Genomic DNA, 24624 nt, shown 5'->3' with positions numbered 1-24624 from the left:
GGTCAAACACCCACTGCTATCCTTCGAAGGGAGTTCTCATTTAAATGGCCAAAGAGGACTAGAAAGAAGTCACGTAGAGCATGTGACAAGTCAGAATAGAGAAGTGGCAGAGGGACAGTGAGCAAATAAACACCCAGGCAGTGAAAGTCAGGACCTGATCAAATGAAAGACAACCACAACGCCCACCTAAACAACAGGAAGGAACAGGCGGAAATCTTGTTAAGTTCACAAGGAAAATGTTACTTTTCAATAATGTAATGCATTTTAATCTATTATTGTTCTACAATACATTAAATTATATAATGACATTCAAGTCATTAAATCTTCATGTGTGTATTTTTAAATGCTTCTATATGTACATTCCTCTCTCTAATTACTGGCACCTCAGAGCCAGTCTATTCTGATTGATAAAGCTAAAAAAAAAGGGGAAAAACAACATTTACTAAATGTTTATACATGCCAGCACAATTTGCATTTTGATATGTAATGTCTATTTGATATGTAAGTATTTATTTGTGTGTATAGGACCAGGTATGCATGTTCTACTATATTCATGTATATATTTATACATATACATACAAACCCTGCCCTTTCCATATACTGAGGCTGTTACATTTATCAGAGAGCTAAATATAGGAATATTTAAAACTACACCCTTATATTCATAAGATTCTGTGCCAATGTACAAGTTCTTGAATACTAAGTTTTTAACTAATTAATTAAATCCAAAGTCTATTGAGCAATTAGGAAATGAGTGTTTACTGCCATCTGGTGGAAGTTTTGCCTACCTACAAACAAATAAGTAAGTTGTCAAAAGGCAAAATTTTTTAAAGTTATTTTGCACTACTTGAATCTATCTTGTTTCATCAAAACTCACTGCGTTAGTAATCTTCAAAGAAAGAGAATGTAGAAAGCAGCAGATCAGAAATGGTGATACCTAATTTATAATTCTTTCCACAGCTGTGGAAGAACTATTTGCTGAGGCTCCCTTATTATGATATTCAAAATATGATAAAATTACTTTCTCCCTCACAGATATAGTTGTGGACCCTCCCACACTAATACAGTGATCAGAGTGAGAGAGATCCATGTAAAACAGCCATGAGTGTGCTGCCAGTTGCCAGCTGCCAGCCACGCTGTTTGTTAAAGGCAAAACCTGTGGCTGTTTTCCTTCGGCTCATGTGGCCTAATTACAGGCAGGGCCCACGGACACTGACCCTGCAGGGGCAGAACCTAACTGCAGTGCATTATATGATGAAGACACAGATGTCTTTGTTATCAAATTCACAATCAAATACGTCCTTCCACAGTTTGTCCACGGCTTCCTAGCATCGTGTATTCCCCAAAAACAGATCTTGAATTCTATAAAGCAATACTGTTGGAATCTCTAAACTGAACAACAATCCATTGCTAAACCCTGATTCGCTTTAGTATCTGTGATATTGTGAATTATAATAATAAATTTAAATTTGGTCTTTGTTTCCCCTTCTAGCCCAGAGCATCAACAACTCTCGGAATTTCCGAAGTGGCGAGAGCTAAAGGTGTCTTCTGTAAGGTTAAAAAGATGACTCTGGAAGGCCCCTCCCTAACCTAAGGATGGGGCTATATTGCAGGACTGGAACTTTCAGTCCCACCCTTGACTTCCTGGATGGGGGCAGGGGCAGGAGGCTGACCTGTTCACCAATGGCCAATGATTTAATCAATCATAACTATATAATCAAGCCTTCATAAAAACTCAAGAAGAACAGGGTGAAGTTGGTGAGCATGTTTGGGGAGAGCAATGCCCCCAGGGTGGGCATGGAAGCCCTGAGCCCTTCCCCCATACACTGCCCTGTACATCTCTTCCATCTTGCTCTTCCTTCATGAGTTATAGATACCACTTTAAATAAACTGGTAGCCAAGGAACTAAAATGTTTCTCTGAGTTCTGTGAGCCATTCTAACAAATTAATCAAATCCAGGGGGGAGGCCCCAGGATCCTACTGTTTGTAGCCGATGGGTCCCACTGGTGCCTGAAGTGGAGCTGGGGTGGGGGTGGGGAGCAGCCTTGTAGGACTGAACCCTTCACCTGTGGAACCTGATACAACCTCTGTGTAGGCTGTGTTGGAACTGATTAAACTGTAGGACCCTCAGCTGGTACCCAAAAATTGCTTGTTTTATGTGTAGGAAATCCCTCCCCACATTGGAAACTGGAATCACAGAACACCTATAATAGTACCTTACAGAATAAAATCTAAACAGTATTATAGCTTAAATCATTGTTCTGATTCCTGGATGTTTTCTACAATTCACAAAAAAAAATGGTGCAATCCTTAAATAGCTGGCAATTTATGTGTTTCGTCTCTCTACTTAGACTACAGAAACTTCAGCAGATGAAATGGTCTAGTTTCCCTTGGATGGTGCCTCCTTCATTTCTTCACAAACAATAGGCTTATTACATTTTTCTGAAGGATTTAGCCACCCACTAAGTGCTGGTTAAATACTGTATTGTATTTAAGAAGTGTAAGTAAATTTTTCAGTGTTTTTTCTCATTTGTGCTTAGATTTAAGGTTGCAGCCTTTTCAACTTACTGTGATATTTAATCATGGCCACCAGAAGATGTTAATAGTTTAAACATTGTACAAAACCAGTTGTCTCGGATGTATATGTATGATGAAAACAACTGCAAAGGCAATCTCAATGTCCAGTGATTGAGTTAACATCATTCTCCTTGAGATTGCTAACTCTTAGAGGACAAGGACCAAATGACAAACATCTTCGTTTTCTTCAAAATACTGAAATAGTGCTTGCACCTAGCAGGTAATCAATAAATAATCGTGTGATTTCAGTACAATGTAGACCAGGGTTTCTCACATCAGCACTATTGACATTTTGGGCCAGATAGCTCGTTGTTGTGGGGGCTGTCCTGTGCAGTGTGGGATGTTTAGCTGCATGCCGGGCCTCTACTCAGTGGACACCAGTCACACTGTCTCCCCACTTGTGACAATAAAAATGTCTCCAGACATCACCAGGGGTGACAAGGTCACTCTCGGTTAAGAACCACGAAAGCACAGCAAGTCTAGCATTCAGCTCAAATACTGCCATTATCTTGTCCCTGAACCGGACAGAATAAATCACCTCTCTGAGCCAGGGTTTCCTTTTCTGTTAAGTGAAGTGATTGGATTTACAACCTCTAGTGTCTATGATTCGTCCACTCTATCATCCAGCATTTACTGAATGTAAATTAAACAGCAGGCACTGGTCTAGGCACAAGGTATGAAGTGGTGAGCCAGTAAAATGCCCCCACCCTTTATTAGTTATCTGATTGGCAAAGAAATACCTGCTCTGAATAATAATAATAATCACTACCTTGCATTTTATCTCCCCCTCCTGTCAATGAAAGTAAAGGCACTTAACACTTGCTGAATTCCTTTTATGCACAAGGTGCTGAACATTCCCTACCTTTTTTTCATTCCAAAGTAACCCCATATAACATATAGTCACCTTTTTTGCACACAAGGGAACTGAGGTTCAAAGAGGTGAAATATTTGCTTAAAGTCAGAGAGCAGGAGCAGTGCACATGAGGTTGTTTCTGCCCCACTGCACTAGGCTCTCTTTGCCCCCTGGGCCAATACGGACACCACAAACTCAAAGGTCCTTCAAGAATACATAATCCAATTCACCGGGAACACCTCAAGCACATTAGGTGTTCAAATGATAAACCTGCACGTTCGAGTGGAAAGGCTGGGTGAAAGCAGTGATACACTGGCAAATCCTGCCCGTCTGACAGGTATTTCCCTGTAATAGAAAATCAGCTCAGTTCTCATCCATCTTATTTTTTAAATAGACTTTACAAAAACCTGTCTAATAGGACTCTTACTTTCCCTTTACTAACTCTGTTTCTCCCTTTTCACAGCCATGGTATGAAAACTCAGTCAACACTCATATCCATTTGCTAGTTTCCTGCATTCCGGCTTCCACTAAAAATTATCTCAGTGAAGCCACGAAAGACCATGTTCTTGCCAAATGCTATCAATACATGTTGTTCCTAACCTTTCTGATGATACTCCTCCTTCTCTGAAACTCTTATCTTCCCTGGCTTGGCATTTGTGATTCAGCCCACCTGACTCTCTAGCTATTTTCCTGACTTCCCAGGCTTCCAGTCTTTTGCCCTTCAAAGAGGATGTTTCTCCTGGTTCACTCTTCAGATCTTATCACTCTCTTCAAAGTCCTCGATGATCTCATCTTGGTTCAAGTCCTCAAAATTCCTTGAAGGCATCGTATCTTTGTCTTCTATCTGACTTTTCTGCCTCTAAACCCAATCCTTTCCAGTTGCTTCACAAACGCTCCAGGGCACCACTGTCCCCAGGGTGACGGAAATGTTCTCTGTCCACACTGTCTGACACCGTGTACTACTGAGCAACTGAAATGTCACCAGTATGGCTGAAAAACTGACTTTTCAATTTTGTTAAATTTTAATTATCCTTATTTTAATTTAAACAGCCAACATGTGGCTAGTGATTACCATCTTGGACAGTGTGATTCTGGAGTGTTCTTCTTTGAACAAAGTCTTATTTGGAACACAGCTCTTTAAAGACAAACCCATTCTCCTTAGCTTAATGTACAGGTCCTGGAAAAGTCACCTGCCCTACCTGTCTGGCCCTGCCACTCCCCCCCACCACCTTCTACCACTGCTTTCAAACTCACACACATCTTGTGAGTGATATGCATGTGTGTCACACTTATGAAGTTAGTTTGTACAACACCCCACGCCTCCTTCCCTGAACACGCTTTCTCTCTCTCTTCCCCATCTGCCCTACTCTTCCATCAGGTAGGCCCTCCACTGGCCTCCCCGCCAGCCCCCGTCCCTCCCCGGCACTCTACCAAACGTGTGCTGCACTGCAGTGCTCTCCAGGGGCCCACCAAGGTTCATGGTGCCACAACACATTTATCTCGCCTCAAGGGCAGAAATTAGATTTCTCTAATGACATCACTGGTATCTACCGAATGTTTGCAAATAGCTGTCTAGACCCACCTTTGAAGACAGTTACCAGGATCAACTTCAAACTTCATTCCTATTACAAATTAGATCACATTCAAACCCTTCATTCAAAATCTTCAAGCAAAGGAACCTGTCACTCAATAATTCCATTTAGAACCCTTTTCTTCTAGCTGGCCTCTCTTTTAATATTATCCACATGTGATTTAGACATTCCACATCTTTCTCTGTGTCTCTTTGGCAATTTCTACAAGGATTGTCCTTTTATTTCTCTACCAGCCTGGGTCTGTTACTTTCTTTGAGAGCCACGGAAAAGTTGACCCCAACCAAGAGCCTTCCTCGGCTGATCTCACTCTAACCCAACTGCGCCTGCACACACCGGCAGCCCTACAGGACCTCGCCTGCTGATAATCCTGTGTCGTGTCTTGTCTGCTCTCTTCTGACCTAGACAGCCAATTCTTTAAGGGCAAAGACTGACTCTTCTACTTCCTTCTCTACCCTCAGTATTCTCTACTGGGCTGTGCATTTATCAGACACTTAAAAAACATATTAAAGCATGTATGAAATCTCAAAGGTTTCATGTTTGCTGTTTCTATAAATTCCAAAATAATTACTCCTAACTCTTGCCTTTTCAACACCCCAGCATGTGTTTTATCTTTTTTTTTTAAGATTTTATTTTATTTATTTTTAGAGAAGGAAAGGAGGGAGATAGAGAGAGAGAAACATCAATGTGTGGTTGCTGGGGGTCGTGGCCTGCAACCCAGGCATGTGCCCTGACTGGGAATCGAACCTGCAACACTTTGGTTTGCAGCCTGAGCTCAATCCACTGAGCTATGCCAGCCGGGGCCATGTTTTCTTTTAAGTAGTATCTAGATATTAAAATAAAACTGAACGTAAAAGTAAAGCCATGGAGCTTTTTCTCTCATATGAAGAAGAGTACAACAGAGTAAAACAAATACTGCTAGAAAGCTACAGCTCACAATGCTGGGAACTCCCGGCTCTACCTCAGTGACGGGAACAATGCTTTGAGGTTAAAGGCCTGGGCCTTTAAAAAGCAAAATGGTAACAGGTTAATCACTGTTTTTCAAGTGTCCCAGGCTAGTGTCCACCTGTTGTGGAATCGGAATTGGAAAATCAGTATTTTATCAAATGACAGTGACTGTAATCATGGTGACCTGGCCACAGCTGTGGACACTGCACACCAGCAGGACACGCAGTGGAGAGATGACTGTGCTGGGATCTTGCCTGGATGGAGCTGACATGTGAAGTGTGAAACCCCAGCTAATAGATGTCAGCATTTCTCTGCTGATACTGGAATACCACACAGAAGCCACCATTCCGTTACACTGGTTAAAATCAGTAGAAAACAGATGCTTAGCTTTCAGTTTTCAGATATGTTCTTAATGTTTAATTTTCCTTCCTGCACCTTGCCATAAAAAAGATGTTATCTCAAGTAGTATTAGAGGTCAAAGGAGATATTCTATAAACACACCAGACCCTTTCATGGACAAAATAGTATTTGACATTTAAAGTTGTGTTCTCTAGATACACAATGAAAAGCTGGCCTCTCAAATTCTGTTAAAGGTATGAACTGCTTTTTACTTTTCAATATTCAATGATTTAATTTATGTATTGAAGTCATAGATCTTCGTTAAAGTTAATAAACAATTTAATTCTTAATAATCTAATCATTTGTATCAAATGATACAAGATTTAATTACAGAAATTAACCAGAAAACCAACAATGTGTAATTATATCATTTTTCTAGATGCCAGTAGCTAAACAGCCACTGATTGAAAAGTGAATTAAGAAGAATAACCACTAACATAAGAGCCAAGAGAATTTTAATCCTAATTTATCTTTTATAAGACATCTAGTAGACTTTTCCAGTTTTTACTTTAGACAAAATTTTCTACCTTACTACTTAATTTTGCTTCCAAGGGTTACTTTTAAAAATCCTTTAAAACGTTTACAGCGTAAGTAGCCCACAAATTGCAAAGCTGTATTTCCTTTTGTTGAGCAGATTCATAAATAATGAGTCAAGTATTTATAAAAGTAGAAACAATCCCTATTTATCATATAATAAAGTTAATCGCACTGGCATAACTTACTGGATGTTTACCCTGAGCCACACACTATGTCAAGCATTTGACCTCATTTAATTCTCTTAATAATCTTATTATACAAATATTGTGATTATCCCGCCTGTCCAGTGGAGGATATTGAAGCTCAGAGAAATTAATTTGCCCAAATGTGTTTCCAAAGGCCTCTTTGGAATACAAATTCCATACAAATGTGTTTCCAAAGGCCTCTTAGATACAAATCCCTACATTCTTCTTCCCATCCTCTAAGCTTATAGAAGTCTGAATAACTTCTTTATATTGCTTCATTCATTCCAAAAATATTCACCAAATGCTTACTAAGTTCCAGGCACTATCCTAGATTCTGAGGAAACAGTGGTGATGTTTAAGAAAAGAAAAGAAAGAAATCCCTGCCTTAAGAGAACATACACTCTGACAGAGAAATACAATATGTACGTATAATATAAAATGCACAATAAATCAGATCGTGGTTAACACTACGAAGAAAACTATCCCAGAGGAACAGGATGGAGAGGGCCACGGGGCTGGGTGCTAACTCGGACAGGGCTCAGCATGTTTATAGGGGTTTGCAGTGTGCCGCACCTTTTTTTCATCAGTTCCCATCCCCACCTCCTTACCCTCTCTCACACCCAAAACTGAAGTTAGGTAGGTTACACTAAAAATTCTAAGACCAAATTCTGGTTGCAAATCCCAAAAGAAACTTGAAGTTAAAAAATGGACCCAGTCAGGGCACATTCCTGGGTTGCAGGCCACGGCCCCCAGCAACCGCACATTGATGTTTCTCTCTCTCTCTTTCTCTCTCTCTTCCCTCTCTAAAAATAAATAAATAAAATCTTAAAAAAAAATGGAAATCAAGTTGAGAGAAGTAGAATGAATGGATATTTTTATACATCTAAACACAAATATTTTCAAAATTATTTTCAAATTAGATAACTAAACTTTAATCAAACCATTTCTAAAACATCTATGTATTACCTCTACCCATCCTTCATATATATATATATATATATATATATATATATTCTCAACATGCTTTTGGCAGAGAAGGGAAAGACTTTACATGTTTTTACCATTTTTATTGAGTTTTTTGGTCAGGCCTGTGTTTCAGGAGGAAAACCCTTTCTTCTCCAGTGGTCTGAACAATGAAAGCCACCCAACAGTGAAAGACTGGCCACTGAAGATGAACCTGAAACCATCTGGACTCTATTACAACAGTGGCCTGATCAGCTCTCCAGTGCAGACATTCTGAAAGAGTGAAGCTCCATGGAGAAGGTGAGGACCTTGCAGTAAACCAGCCTCCAGGGTTCTGCTGTTGTTGTTTTCTTTTAAGACAAAGATTATTGTAAGGCTTCAGTTAATATTTACATTTTAAGAAAAATTTATCTGCCAACCCAGAACTTGATAGGCAATCATGAAATTTGTATAATGTTCCTAATTTGTACTCGCTCCTAGAAACATAATACTCTTTCAAAAACCTGATTGCCTATTTCACTATTTCAGAGTCAGAAATTTAATAGCACTACATTCATCAGTCTTACCTCTGCTGCTAAATAGTTTCCAGTTGCAAGATGTTTAAATCTGAACAAGCTGTTCCACTGTCCTGCACCCCCGCGGCATGGGTCGTGATGAACCACCTACAGACACAAAGAGCAAGGACAATAATGGCTAAAGGATACTCATGTACCCAGTAAGCCAATGCCAATGGTTTACACAGGGTACCCACATGTAAATGCTAATATGTCAAATCTAATGTTTCCGTGAGAGGACAATAAGGCAGAAAAACAAAATTCCCGTAAATAAGCACAGGGCATAACAGTGAACTCACTGTACATGCATGAGGCTCATACCTTACAGCTACAAATACAGCCCTGTTCCCAAAGACATTTTCCCAGGCCCAAACTGGAAATGTGGTGGGATTCCCCCCATTTGTTATTCAAACATTCATTCAACTGACAGCACTTAAAACCCACGATATACCAGGTAGTCTTCTATACAATAGGGACACAGCAATAAATGAGATTACAGCTTTCAATGAATAAGACTTGGCAAGTGCCAGGAGGCAGTACACAGAGGGCATGATCAAGGAACTAGGGAAGGCTACCTTGGAAATGACAATCAGCATGCAAAATCAGCATATGACAATACATACACCCACAGAATGAGGACATGGTATATGAGCTGAAACCCAGATGGTAAGAAGGAGACAGCCATGCAGAGAGATTGAAAGAGGTCATTCCGGGCAAAGAGAACCATAAATGTCCAGGCCTGGAGGTCTGGAATAACTTAACTCCTGGCCCTGACTTTTTCCTTTTTCTCTTTTTTTTTAATTTAATCTTCATTATATTTTTTCCATTACTATTTAGTCCCCTTATACCTCTCTCCCCCCAGCAATCACCACACTGTTGCCCATGAATTCTTTTTCCTTTTTGCTTGATCCCTCCACCCCCCAAATCTCCCCACAAAACCAGCTGTCATCTGCTCTCCATCTATGAATCTGTCTCTGTTTTGCTTGTTATATCCATTTGTTCATTAGATTCTACATAAGTGAAATCATATGGTATTTGTCATTCTCTGACTGGCTTATTTCACTTAGCATAATGTTCTCCAGGTCGATCTATACTGCTGCAAAGGGTAAAATTTTCTTTTTTATGGTCGAGGAGTACTCCACTGTGTAAATGTCCCAGGGTTGTTTTATCCACTCATCTACTGATGGACACATGGGCTGCTTCCATATCTTGGTGATTGTAAATAACACTGCAATGAACATAGGGGTGCTTATGTTCTTCCAAATTAGTGTTTTGGACTCCTTTGGTTGTGTCAGGATGGGCAGGGTAGGACAAGTGGGAATCTAGTTACAATTAGCATTTTGGACTACAAATATGGCCACCATGTGGACTACAAGTAATATGGCAACTGAACTCTGACCCAGAAGAGGTGACTGACATCAGACCAGGAGCCACCAATGCTAAGTTGCTTCTTTGTTCACCAAGACCCAATCCTTGGCTCCCGCACGAAGTCCAGCCATATAAAACTCCCAGCCTTTCCCTTCTCCCACGAGGTATTTTCTTAGCCCCTTCTCTGGGCGGGGAAAACGTCGCCCGGGAGCACAAACTTCCAAAATAAAGCTCATCTGCCTGTTTCCATGGCTGATTGGCTGTTTATTTCCTCGGCGGGGTCTAAGAAAACCTTACAGGTTGTATTCCCAGAAGTGGGATCAATGGTTCAAAAGGCAGATCCATTTTTAATTTTTTGAGGTTCCTCCATACTGCTTTCCACAGTGGCTGCACCAGTCTACCTTCCCAACAACAGTGCAAAAACGTTCCCCTTTCTCCATATCCTCATCAGCACTTGTTGTTTGTTGATTTATTGATGACAGCCAGTCTGACAGGTGTGAGATGGTTTCTCATTGTGGTTTTAATTTGCATTTCCCTGATAATTAGTGACATTGAGCATCTTTTCATATGTCTATTGGTTATCTGTATGTCTTCTTTAGAGAAGTGTCTGTTCAGGTCCTTTGCCCATTTTTCAATTAGGTTGTATTTTTGGTGTTGCATTTTGTAAGTACTTTATAAATTTTGGATACTAACCCCTTATCAGATGTATTGGGGAATATATTCTCCCATTCTGTGGGTTCTCTTTTTGTTTTGTTGATGATTTCCTTTGCTATACAAAAACTTTTTAGTTTGACATAGTCTCATGTGTTTATTTTTTCTTTTGTTTCCCTTACCTGGGGAGATATAGCAGATAAAAAATTGCTACAAGCAATATCTGAGATTTTGCTGCCTATATTTTATTCTAGGATTTGTATGGTTTCAGGTCTAACATTTAAGTCTTTGATCCATTTTGAATTTATTTTTGTGCGTGATGTGCAAAGGTGGTCTAGTTTCATTTTTCTGCGTGTATCTGTCCAGTTTTCCCAACACTGTTTATTAAACTGTCTATATTCCATTGTATGTGCTTGCTTCCTGTGTCAAATATTACCATTACAGTCAATTCCTGTCCCTTCCCTTGTGTATTTGTAACTGACACCATGTCCTTTGATACCTGTCCTTGGAACTGGCCTTCCCCAGATGCTGAGCCACTAGGCTCACTGAGAATAAAAGCAGAAGCTTTGATAGGTAGTTATAATGGTGCCTTGGTACAGTAGCAAGAATCAGGTTCTACAGTCTGAAGATGACTGACTGTGTGTAAGTCCCATCCTTCCAACTACTATGATATAATCACAGCAAATAATTTAACATCTTCAAGCCCATTTCTTCATGTATAAAATGGATTTATTGAGGATAGTATAAACAGCCTCTGGGACAACTTTAAGAGGTCCAACATTTGCCTCATAGGGATACAGAGGAGAAAAGAAAGAGCAAGAAACTGGAAATCTGAAAAAACAGTGAAAGAAAACTTCCCTAATTTTGGTGAAGGAAATAGATATACAAGTTCAGGAAGCACAGAGGGACCCAATTATGATGGACACAAAGAGACCCACTCCAAGACACATCATTATTAAAAGGCCAAGGGTTAAAGATTAGAGTGACTCTTAAAATTAAGAGAAAAGAAGTTAGTTACCAGAAGGTTAGATGGGGGAGGGGGTGAGAATTGGTGAAGAGGTGAGGAGATTAAGAAGTACAAATAGGTAGTTACAGAATAGCCATGGGGATGTACAGTACAGTGTAGGAAGGGAAGTAGCCAAAGAACTTATATGTGTGACCCATGGACATGAACAATACTGGGGGGATTGCCTGAAGGAGTGGGGATTGCTGGGTGGAGGGAGGCAAAGGGAGAAAAATCATAGCATTCTGATATGCCTTATGATATGTAATAGCATAATCAATAAAATATAATTTAAAAAATAAAATGGATTTATTCATGGGATTATTATAAAGATTAAATATCATAAGACATATCAGAATGCTAAGAAAACTTTTCATTATTCTCACTCAAAAGGTTACCTCCTTTTTATTAATACTGACTACTTCTGGACTCCTACCCCAGTCTCAAGTTCTGTGTGCTGATATATAACTTTCTAATGCCTTTTGTTAGACTCCAGCTTCCATGTTTTCCTCCCCTCCAACAGCTTAAATGAAATAATAATTATGAAAATACTTCTAAATGGGTAAAGCCTTTATTTTTCTTATTTACTGATTTCTGGGAGAGAAATATAGAAAGAAACACTCATTGATTTGTTGTTCCACTTATTTATGCATTCAGTGGTTGATTCTTATATGTGCCCTGACTGGGGATCAGAACCCCCAACCTTAGTGTAGTAGGACAATGCTCCAGCCAACTGAGCTACCACAATGGCTGGATGAAGTCTTTAAAACCGCTCCTCCTATAGTCAAAAACCTGCCCATCCTACAAGGCTCAGTTCTCAAATCAAACTTCTTTCATAAATCCTTTGCTAATCACACTAGCAATTGTGACCTTGTCAATGTGTGAATTCTCATTCCCTTGGGGAAGTCATAGATACCTATGAGAATCTGATAAATCTATTGGTTTTCTCATGTACACACACACACATATTTGATATACAACTATTACAGGTTAACAAATAACTGGAAGATCACCACTGATCCCAGGCTGAGAGCTATCCTACACATCAGTCAGTCTAGCAATGGTAGTACAGCTCCCTAAGGAATGATACGGAGATACAGAAAGGAAGATGCTGTCATTTATCACAGTGACTTTGGAGGGATGCTCTTTGCATTAATGGGCAGTGATCAAGACATGACACAGCCTGCAGTTCACAAGAGGGTTCACCCATTCTAGCTCTTATGTGTGACACTCAGGGCCATCCCTCCCTCCACCCTTCTATGCTTCCCTGTATTCCAGGGGCTGGAAGCCTGGCTGGTGGAGTTCTGGAGACATCCCATGAGAATGGAAAGCAGAGTAGAAGAGAGGCTCCTCTTTTGGCTCCAGGGAAAATGGCGACAGCTGCTAGGTACAGGCTCCTACAAGGGTGGGGTACAGACTCCTGCAGGGTGGGGTGGGTGGGGACTCCTGAAGCACAGGAGGAGAAGCCTGCAGGCTCACAGCACGGGCAGTAGTGTGCTGCTGCATTGCCAGACCTTCAGATAAGACCACTCTTCCCCACCCCAGTTTTCCCCATTCAGTCCTTCGAATAGCGTTGAAACTTAATTTCCTATATTAAATACCTCTTTTCTTGAAATACCTAATGCTCAGGCTTCCTGAATAATACAACACACAACAGAGGAATGTGTCACAGCCTACCTCTTTCAAATCTCCTACAGAAAGAAACCTACCACAAATGTAAGTTGGTAATACTTTGATATATAATCATACTAAAACTTTCACATCACATTATAGGAATGGTTCAATAATTTAAGAGAAATACACTATGAAGAGAGAAGCTTAAATGAATTCAAGACATTTCAAAATTATTGAGTGCTCAGTGGGTTAGAGCATTTCCAATTATGCATTTTGTTGAAATGGATTTCAGTGTGCAGTGGTACAGTTACAGCAAATGCTACAAAACTAATAGCAAATATATTAGAAAGAAGATCAAAATGCCTTTTAACAAATTTAGAGCCAAACATCAAACAGGCAGAGACACATGAAATGCAGAAAACCCACGGATAGGGAAGTCACGCTCTGACCTTTTCATCACTGTATTTCATTAATAAAGTTTCAAATACCCTCACATTACTCCTATCCTTACTTTTTTTTTTAATTTTTGGAGCACAATGATAAATTTATGGTGTTACAATGAATATTTTAACTATGAACTTATTTTTAGGCCACGTCTCTTTCCGTCCCACCATGATGAGAGAGGTTGCCAGCTGGAGTCCTCGGGTGGCGGCTGTTTGCCCAACGCCTTCTCAACTCCCCGGTGCCCGGCGCCTGGGGAAGGGTACGGTCTCTCCTTCATGCCACAGACTGAACGTACGCCTCCACATGGAGTGGGTTTCAAGGTAGAAAATGTGCTCTTTGTGCTATTTCATCTCTATTACAAGCCATGTCATAACTTAGAGAATTATTTTGATGTTACAGTTATAATTAAGGCTCAGTTCATTTGCATAAACATCATACTTCTTCATTTTCTCTGTTTCAATAGTATGTAATTAGTGTTATTACCCCTACTTGAATTATGGTTATTTCTCTCTTTTTTTTGATCATGTACAGATACGTCTGCTCTGTTATTACTTCTCCTCATGCTAGATAATTTAAGGTCCACATTCCCCAGTACTCTTTCTTTTTCCTGTACTCGTATAGAAGGATGTCTTATCCTCTTCACTTACCACTTCTCTCCTACCCAAACATATCCATCAAAGACAGGCATAAATAATATCTTCCAGGGTAGATATTGACATGTTGAAATACATATTATTTTATTATGAGTTATCTTATTTTTATTTCTTCTTTATGTTAGAATTTGACATTTTATTAATTTTTAAACATGAGACTGTATAGATAATATCACCTATGAAATTCTTTTCAGAATGTTAAAGGAAGGGTTAGGGAATACATACTGTAAAGGGGTGTGATGGGTTTGAAGTGGCTGAGAACCACTAGAGAAGCTTGGGCGTCCGTTACATCAAGATGGGATTTATCAGATGTTGGCTTGTTTAGAGGCGACTATACATACCTAATCTCCTCCTCTGTAACAAAAGGTTCTTTAAAGAAAAAACAGTATCTTACATTTTCCTAATTACTCTACCATATTAGAACATTTAAAAATACTTTTCAGCCCTGGCTGGTGTAGCTCAGCGAATTAAGTGCTAGCCTTCATACTGAAAGGTTACCATTTCGATTCCCAGCCAGGGCACTTGCCTGGGTTGCAGCCAGGTCCCCAGCTGGGGGTGTGCACAAGGCCCCAATAGAGATCAATGCATCTCTCACACACTGATGTTTCTCTCCCTTCCTTCCACTCTCTCTAAAAGTAAATAAATAAATTCTTTTTTAAAAATGCTTTTCCAAGATGGAATGAATTGTAAGCCCTGGATTTCCTCACCCCAGTGGAAACAAGTGGTGTCCCCGGAAGAGCTAAGTGGCCTTGGCCGTGACTGGAGCTCTGATGCTCACTTAGGGTGAGTCACCCTGCTCCATCCTAACTCCAGTGCTGGTGAGGCACATGGCCTTCAGTCTTACCAATCTCGACAACAAACAGTTCACAATGGATTTTTGAAAAGCAAAATCCTATGTAGGCCCGAATTAAACAAGACAGAGAAAGGGAGATGCCCCAGGGAAGATAAATAAAGGAAGTAATAACATTTCACTGGTCACAGCAATGAAGAGGTGCAAGTCAGTTCACAGAAATTATTGTTTTGTTGGTCTATCATAAAGCCTATAACAATAAATCAGCCTACTGAATCTTGTATCGCTGATATAAATATTTACTGAAAGTGAAATAGTATTTTACACACCTCTATTTCCCAGAGTGCTTTAGAACTAGTAGCAGAAGTGGCTGATTGACGCAAGGTTGTGCGAAGGAAAATGTGCTGTTTTTTCTCATATTCATCACAGGTCAGAAACTTCTCCTGTTCTGCATGAAACAGTCTGACAACGTCACCCTAGAAAAACAAGTCAAGAAAACCGTTTCCAGGAAAAGTCTGACCATAAGACATAAGAAACAGGCATATCTTTCTAGTTTTGATACTTTACTTGGCTTTTAATGATTATTTATACATTTCAAAATGTAAAAGGGGAAACTCAAAAAAACACTCTTAGTGAGCATATAGTCGCATAAGTTTATAGGTTTACACTCACTCTAAACCAGCCATTTCCACCAGCCATTTCCAACCATTTTCATCTCATGGCACACATAAACCAATTAGTAAAATACTGCAGCACACCAAAAAATATGTTCTATTTTTTGCTAATATGACAAAAAATAGATGAAATTTTGATTGGTTCATGCCAGGCAGCTATCATTGTGTTGGCTGCTGTTATTTGTTATTTGACAATCAAAGGGAAAAGAGGTCAGTGCCCCTGACTAAATAGTCAGGTACTGCATGCTCTAAAAATTCTTTTGGCGCACCAGTTGAAAATCGCTGCTCTAAACAATGAACACCAGTGACACCCAGGTTTTGCATCTGGAAGGTCTAAACTGCCTTCAGTTCTTCCAGCAAATGTTTGGTGTTGCATATACTTACTCCTTTGAGCACATCCTCTCGATAGGAACTATATTTCATGAACAAAGTGATTTTCCAGCTAGTGTTGCAATTAACAGCATTCACCTATTAATGAAGAAATGTTAAGTTATAAGACAACAGGTTCCATGTTATACTAGAATTATTTCAACTAGTAAAAGCAAAAAAAATAAGACAGCTCTGGACAATGAAGTATGTCTTTCAATACAAACATATTCAAAGGACCATCTGAAAATAGCAATAACTAATCATTATCTATTTTTGCCTTATAAGTATTAATTAACGTAACTGGCATTAAATTTATGAAAACAATGAAAGAAACCATAAACGTTCTTTTTTCTCGCATGAGATCATCCCATTCGTTTCCTTTCCCCCTGAACTTACCTCCTTACACCCCGGGTTATCAAGCAGCTCTATGTTGCTCGCATGCAGCGGCTGCCCTGCATTCACCGGCATCAGCACGACTTTATCTCCCACGACAATCTAGGAATCAGAGATACATTGCAATCTGAGACACTGCACGGATCATTGGTGCTAAATTTGAAGCTAAAAATAACTACACAAAGGTCTTCCTTATGGACCTAACTCCTGGCCTGTTTAAATTCTTTTTCTCTTTGAGGTAAAACTTCCAATAAATGATCACATACTCAGGTTCCATAGTGTCCATCAGTGGGCCCGGCAGGGTGTGAGATGTACTCACAGAGTGAGTATATCTGCCACAAAAACCAATCTGCCTTAATATTAGAACCACTTCAAGTGGAAGCAGATAATGATAGACATTTGTATATTCTCTGAAATCAAAAATAGATCTGCCAAAATTTGATCTTACATATAATCTCAGAAATTTATTAAACATTCTAATGTCAGCTGGATTCAGGAAAAGCAGAATTAGGTACAGCCTGCTAGAACTATGTTTATTGTTTGGGCCTTGGGCATCTGGTTCAGTTTTACCTTAAACATCCCAAACTAATATTGCTCCTTAATCCTGGTGTTTACTTTTAAATAAAAAATTAAAATTCATTATGGGAAAAACTGCCTCAGAGAGTAAGCCTAAATTGATTTTTTATTTATGCTATCATTATCAACTTTATCTTCAAGTACTTTTATTTATAACTCAATGTGGGGAAATTGAGTTATGCTTTCTTAATGATAATAATGAACAGTTTAATTTTATAGATAATAAAGCTACTTTTGTATGTTAGAATGTTAGTTTGATAGATAACTGAAAAACAAATGAGGACTTAGACAACAACAATAAACAGAACTTCTCCCTGTATCTTAACCCAGACCAAGACGTTAAGAAACATAATTTCACATTTTTTTAAAGATTTTATTTATTTATTTTTAGAGAGGGAAGGGAGGGAGATAGAGAGAGAGAGAGAAACATCAATGTGTGGTTGCTGGGGGTTATGGCCTGCAACCCAGGCATGTGTCCTGACTGGGAATTGAGCCTGCGACACTTTGGTTCACAGCCTGCGCTCAATCCACTGAGCTACACCAGCCAGGGCATAATTTCACATTTTCAATATAAATTAACCTTTTATAGACTGTATAGTGGCATCTGCACTCACATATAGTACTCTCGTCACGTATATGGAGATTGAAATAGGACAGAAAAGCCTGAAACTCACTAACAGAGGGAAGGAAGGCTGCTCTTGGGTTTGCAGAAATAGCTTTATACACCACCATGCCTTTCAAGTCCGTCATCAGTCAGATGGTGTGACTCACAAAGACCCACCATAGAAGCCCTCTACGTATAGATAAGGAAAGATCAACAAGAGACAGTGATAAATGAGAGGTTAAGGGGGCAAAGTTGTTGTGTTAAAAAAAATCCGGGAGGAAGGGAGTAATAGTATATGCATAAGGAATCCTTCTCATGGTTAACTGGAAGAGGGGTGGGAACTGGGGTGACGGTAAAAAGACTAGAAGTTTTTCATGGTACATCTTTATATTGTTTTCTATCTTTAAACCACGAATTGACAAGTATTTTTAAAAATTAAGTATAAACAAGAACATATAAAAGTCAACATGACATAGACATATTTCCAACATCCTCAAAAAGAATAAACAATCAAATAAAAAAACCTTATTATTGCACATGACACCAAGGCAGCTCCGAGTCTCAGAGCCACGTAGCAGCCCGGGAGTCCTCCACATGGTACCTGGTAGGACTTGACTCCACACCCTGCCAGCATGGCATCTGCTCTCCCTATTTCTTACAGAACACTTGGGTTTGGTTTACTGTGTCATTCTTATCTGAGCCAGAGTAAATATCAGCCATTAAGCTGCTAAATGTAGTGATATATTTTTACTTATGTACTTCCAATTAAAAGAATACTTTTGGTCTTACTATTTTACCATGGTTTAGTTTGTAAACTTTGAGTCAATCTATATAATATATGTGCTACAAAACAAGTCACCCATAATGATCTATACAATTTTAAGAGACCAGCCCCATAGCCAAAATGTTCCCGACTCCAAGGTTTCATAAGAATGGTATTCACAGAGAGAGCACAACATTAATTCACCCATGTCCAGGTCCTCGGTCATGCTCCTGATGATTCCTTTGACTAGCCAAGCTGAACGAGACTTCAAAATGAAACAGACAACATGCCAATCACAAGAAATAAAAAGAACAGTAAGAGGTGCCAGGGAGAATACAGAAGAAATAAAGAAATAGTTCCTATTCTCAAAGAACACACACCTAATTAGGTAACTGGGTAAATATGTGAGTGGGTAATATTCTCAGAAGAGTGCAGCTCGGGGCCTGAGTCACCAACAGAAGTCAGGTGCCTTCTGAGAAGCTGTACATTAAATACAGAATTTTAGGACAAAGTCATTTTTTGCCACATCACATTCACTCTAATGCACAAAGAGCTAAAAAAAAATGCAATTCCAAAAGCACTTCTGTTGATTCTACATAACAGCCATGTGAGATTCAAGCTGGGATTTGACTGAAAATGAAAAATATTGTAATACCATTAGCAGCTACCCTTCCTTTGAAGTGGCATCTGGTCCAGTGAAAAGAGCATTGCAAGAGAAGACAAAAACATCAGACTTTTAGTCCTGCTTTTGCTATAAATCCAAGGCATACAGTTTGGCAAAATAGCAAAATCTACTTGCTATTTGAAGAGTCTCTTTCCCTAAGAGTTGAATTTTTCTCCTTATTGAAAGAAACCTGTCCTTTTCTCACCTTTAAAGTCTACCAACACAGTAAAGAACTAATGTCTTCTTAGATCAAAGTTGAAAATGAAAAATTAACTACTCGATCATGGGAAGATAAACAAAAATAAAATATTTATGTACTCTGTTCAAGGCTATCCCCAATGACTGCAAGCCAGGGCTTCTATACAGCCGGAAGTTGAGGAATCCACGAATCTATTTCCCCCCCAAACTATCCCACAATTCTTTAAGACATATGACAAATGGTAGGAACCATTGATTTTTGAAGATATAAGCATTTTTCTACCCAGACTCATTCTTCCATTTCATTTCAGTCACCAAACATCTTGTTGGATACTTGCAACCTGAAAGTAATTGCCAAATAACAACATATCTTTTTAAAGGTCCTTTGAACCTTGCAATTTTCTCCTCTTAGTTTAATATGCTTTTAAAGGAAATTAGTAAATACTAAACCACTTGTTATGAGGTAATAGTCTTTGCATTTGCCTCCAATAAAACACAGTAGGCTTCAGAAAAAAAATGCTGCCTATTGCTAGGGAAGAAAGTGAGCATACAACACAATTATTTATGTGGCAAATACAGAGCTGTGGTTGAGCTTACGCTTTCACAGCATCCTTAATCACATACAAAAGCTGCACAGTGGTGAGCAACAACAGTGAGCCATTTCAGCAAAGAGCAATGTGGAAGGTTGTTTTAGCCATGCTTTATGGAGCACATCTATGTAAGAAGGATTTCTATTGCACCTAACAATTACAATGTCCATTTTAATTAAGATGGAGTGTTTGGGTGGCAGTTTGTTTTTATTTCCCCAATACCACTAATTACTTGAAATAGTTCATTACATTCAACTCTCTGTTGACCCTATAAAGGCATGTGGAAGCAGGGAAAGGAAGAGATAGAATAAATAAATAAACAGGATAGAATGCATTAATAAACCTACAGCTCATCTAATGGCCCGATTCACCCAACCATTTTCATGGGCTTCCTTCAGAGCTTGAGCTCAGGTCTTGTGTGTTTTGACATTTAATTTTCATTAACCTCCTACAAACTAGACACTGGTCAGTGGGGCACTGGAGAGGGGGAGAAGCGTCACAAGAAAGGGCGTCAAAGACACAGGCTGTTCATAAACATAAGCAGTCCCCGAGTAATGGAGAGTTGATTGTAATTAACTACCTACCAAAATTAAAACACATATCATGCTCACAGCATACATCACTCAATGCCAAAGGGAAAAAAGGAAGACTTTTTTCTTGAGGGATCAACACAAGACTTAAAGTGCATAACATTCCTGCATGCCATGCTTCACCCAGGCCTTACCTAAGGAGGGTGTCACCAGATAACTTATTAACACATTATACCATGACGCGTGCATCCTGAGGAATAGACTTTGTACTTCAAAATTCACTGGAAAAACAGATTCACCATAAAAGACATTTCTAAGACAAGTAATATCCCACACATTTAAAACGTAATTGAGAAAACTATCAGAATAATTATACTTTTTCATTGTTCTGCTTTATAATGTTCATATTGTAAAACCTCAACTATGTTTCTGGATCACCTGACTCAATATTTGCAAGGTATTCTATTCAGGAAAGTGATGCAGCATTCACTATCAACCACCATTTACTGGGCATCTCCCCTATGCTATGGTCTATCACCTGCTACTTGGTTACACACCAACGTATCTTACTATGAACCCTAGTGAATTATCCCACATGCTTTTTTATTTACTCTGTAAAGTGGCAGAAAATATTTTAGCAGCTACCAAATTTACATGACACAATATGCACATATTCCACAACATGTGTTAAATGCCATCAACAAGCAGGTGTCAATCTGTAGCTCCTCATATTTGCACACCTGTTAAGACACGCAGACTGTAAACAATGGACCGTCATGATTCACTATGTTACTGCATTCGCTCACACGAGTAGGCGCCATCTTCTAAGCAGAGCTCTTCTTCCTTACAGCCCTGCTGCCTCCCGATTAGGCAGAGAAGCAAACTCTACCTCTCTCTCCTAAGGCTCAGCCACTATTAAGGTTACTTGAGTTTTCTGACACAAATTCTTGCTGGAAAATTATATTAAGTCAATTTGAATTTTCTCTTTTTATAATCCCTGAGCACAATTTGTACTATAAATAAATGCTTTTAACCTATTAGAGATATTAGTATAAAAAATGTGAAAGACTGAAAATTATATTCCCTTTTTATTTTATGGATTCTCTCAATTAATACGAATTATTGTCTACGAATGCACGGTTTTTCTCTTAATTTTGTATTTACATACATTGTCACCCTCACTTCTCAGCTTCCAGAAGGGATGAATATAAAACCAAGACCCTTCATTTCCTGCAGCATCCAAGGACACACGCATGGCATTCTTCTCCAGCAAAGCGGGCAACCTCTTGTTGACGGTCAGATACTTGTTGCTTTTTATATGCAGTAGCTGCAGGGAAATACATGCATTACCACCTTATTGTTGGATCTCCTCTGTTAAACACATAGATACATTAACAAACATATCATGTGCCCACTAAGCATGGCTTGGGGTAGAGATTAAACAAAGCTCTTCTTAAACTCCAAACTCACTAACTTTGCAAGTTGACTTCTTTGGTTGCTTCCTCACCTGCACCCCCAATTCTGCTTCCTAATGGATTGAGCACATGAGTTTATTTATAAATAGAAGAATAAAACCACGCTTTCCAGAGGCAACCTGGAAGTTCCCCCAAACCACATTCCTGCAGAGCTACAGAAACAGAATATACTAAAGAAAAACCACCAAATGAAAATGATGGACTGGCCCACTTAGTACTGGTAACCACCCCCGCCCACAGACAGCCCTAATCCTCCTTCCCCTGCACAGCTTCCACAAGAGGATGATGAGCCTGCCCCTTCTCAGATGTGTGGAGAGGCACCGTTTCTGGGATTTTTTTTTTCATACCATGGACAAATTTTTCCAAACCATTATTTTATTTCCAAACCGTGTATTTTACATACACGTTCACATATGTTCTTGACAAGAAACATTGCTGGCACTTAGTAGTAATCAAAACGTGGTTAAGAGAAACTCTATTTATGGAGGATTATCCAAGGGACATATAGCCCTTGGCATTACATGATCTGTCATTAGATTAACTCATAGATTCAGGGACCTACAGACCAAGGTGCCCTCACCTTGTCCCATCACAGACCCGCTTTGATGGCCTCATGCTCTGGCATTTTGCCACCAGCCAATAGCAAAACACCAGGGATATTATTTTTAAAACAGCTCTATGAAGTGCCTCATCATAGTATTCACCGTAAGGAAGTTGTTAAGGCTGTTGTTTACTATATTAAACAGTGTCCTCTTTATGAGAGCTCTTTTAGAAATACCTCCGTGGTCTTCTTCCCGGGAATGTTTGTGCTCCTAGACCTCTGATTTGGGTCCACGTTATGGACCACCTATGCAGATGCTGTAAGGCATTACACCTCCCTTATAGCTCAGCGGGCAGCAAAAAGGCTTTGAGCCAAAGTTTATCAAACTATACGCCTCGCGCCTGACTTTACTGTATTTGTTCAACCATTATTTTCCCTTTGACCCAGCTGCCTTATTTATTTCTGTTTTATTTTGATCTGTAGTGAGTATTTCTGAAAATGGCTTACACATTCTTTCTGGAACAAGGTGGGGCATAAATTAACAAATTACCAAGTAAAAAGCTAAAAGATCTGAGTGAAACACAAGAAAGGAATGCAGCCGAGATAAAATCAGCATGCACACTAACTGAAATAGATCTTCTCATAACAAGTCAAGGGCGATTTCCGCCTAGAAGTACAGTTTAAAAACTTTCCCCTCTCTACAAAATGAAAAGATAAAGGGCTGTCAGTCCCATTAATACCAAAGGACTATTTTGGTTTTTTTGGTTTTTTTGACTTTTTTTCTTTTTTTTTAAATATATTTTATTGATTATGCTATTACAGTTGTCCCACTTCCCCCTTCACTCCCCTCCACCCTGTGCCCCCTCTCCCACCCACCTTCCCCCCCTTTAGTCCATGTCCATGTGTCATACTTATGAGTTCTTTAGCTTCTACATTTCCCGTACTATTCTTGCCCTCCCCCTATCTATTTTCAACCTACATTCTATGCTACTTATTCTCTATACCTTTTCCCCCTCTCTCCTCCTCCCACCCCCCTGCTGCTAGCCCCCCATGTGCCCTCCATTTCTGTGGTTCTGTTCCTATTCTAGTTGTTTACTTAGTTTCTTTTGGTTTTGCTTTAGGTGTCGTTGTTAATAATTGTGAGTTTGCTGTCCTTTTACTATACATGTCTTTTCTTTATCTTCTTTTCTTAGATAAGTCCCTTTAGCATTTCATAAAGTAAGGGCTTGGTGATGATGAACTCCTTTAATTTGACCTTATCTGAAAAGCACTTTATCTTCTCTTCCATTCTAAATGAGAGCTTTGCTGGATAGAGCAATCTGGGATGTAGGTCCTTGTCTTTCATGACTTGGAATATTTCTTTCCAGCCCCTTCTTGCCTGTAAGGTCTCTTTGGAGAAATCAGCTGACAGTCTGATGGGAACTCCTTTGTAGGTGACTGTCCCCTTATCTCTTGCTGCTTCTAGGATTCTCTCCTTCGTTTTTACCTTGGCTAATGTAATTATGATGTGCCTTGGTGTGTTTCTTCTTGGGTCCAACTTCTTTGGGGCTCTCTGCGCTCCTTGGATTTCTTGGAAGACTGTTCCCTTTGCCAGTTTGGGGAAGTTCTCCTTTATTATTTGTTCAAATAACTTTTCCACTTGTTGGTCCTCCCCTTCTGGTACCCCTATAATTCGGATGTTGGAACATTTAAAGGTGTCCTCGATGGTCTTAAGCTTTTCTTCAATTTTTTGAATTCTTATTTCATCATGCTTTCCTGCTTGGTTGATTCTATCTTCCTTCTGGTCCACTGTGTTGTTTTGAGACTCAGATTCCTTCCTTTCACTATTGGCTCTCCTCCGTATATCTTCCTGCATCCCTTTTATGGTAACCTGCATTTTTTTCATGTAATTTGCATCCAAAATCTACCAGTTCCGTGAGCTTCCTGATCACCAGTGTTTTGAACTGTGCATCTGATAGATTGGCTATTTCTTGGTCACTCAAAAGGATGAGTCCTGGGGGACTGATCTGTTCTGCTGGAAACATATCTTATGTCTTTCCCTATCTCTCCTATTATTTTATTTATTTATTTATTTTTTTCTCCAGTCTGGTCGCTCTTGTTACGGTGGGGGGGCGGAGCC

The 24624-nt window shown here is 39.4% G+C and overlaps 1 protein-coding gene across 3 annotated transcripts in view; it reads right to left on the bottom strand.

Moving 5' to 3' along the window:
• Positions 1 to 24624, bottom strand: part of ITPR2 (inositol 1,4,5-trisphosphate receptor type 2) — a 444101-nt gene that overhangs the window by 328884 nt on the left and 90593 nt on the right. For 2 of the 3 annotated variants that reach the window (XM_036019237.1, XM_028532208.2), the window contains 5 exons: positions 21658 to 21816; positions 16568 to 16666; positions 16187 to 16270; positions 15458 to 15604; positions 8618 to 8713 (listed from right to left, as the gene is read on the bottom strand). In XM_036019237.1, coding sequence (XP_035875130.1) covers positions 8618 to 8713; positions 15458 to 15604; positions 16187 to 16270; positions 16568 to 16666; positions 21658 to 21816 — 585 coding nt within the window. Of the gene's footprint in view, positions 1 to 8617; positions 8714 to 15457; positions 15605 to 16186; positions 16271 to 16567; positions 16667 to 20683; positions 20771 to 21657; positions 21817 to 24624 lie in introns of those variants that run through there. The other variant, XM_036019238.1, reaches the window with a different exon arrangement.

Source organism: Phyllostomus discolor, chromosome 2 (genome assembly GCF_004126475.2).
Source record: "Phyllostomus discolor isolate MPI-MPIP mPhyDis1 chromosome 2, mPhyDis1.pri.v3, whole genome shotgun sequence".
NCBI classification, from domain to species: domain Eukaryota; kingdom Metazoa; phylum Chordata; class Mammalia; order Chiroptera; family Phyllostomidae; genus Phyllostomus; species Phyllostomus discolor.
This window is presented reverse-complemented; position numbering and strand designations above follow the sequence as displayed.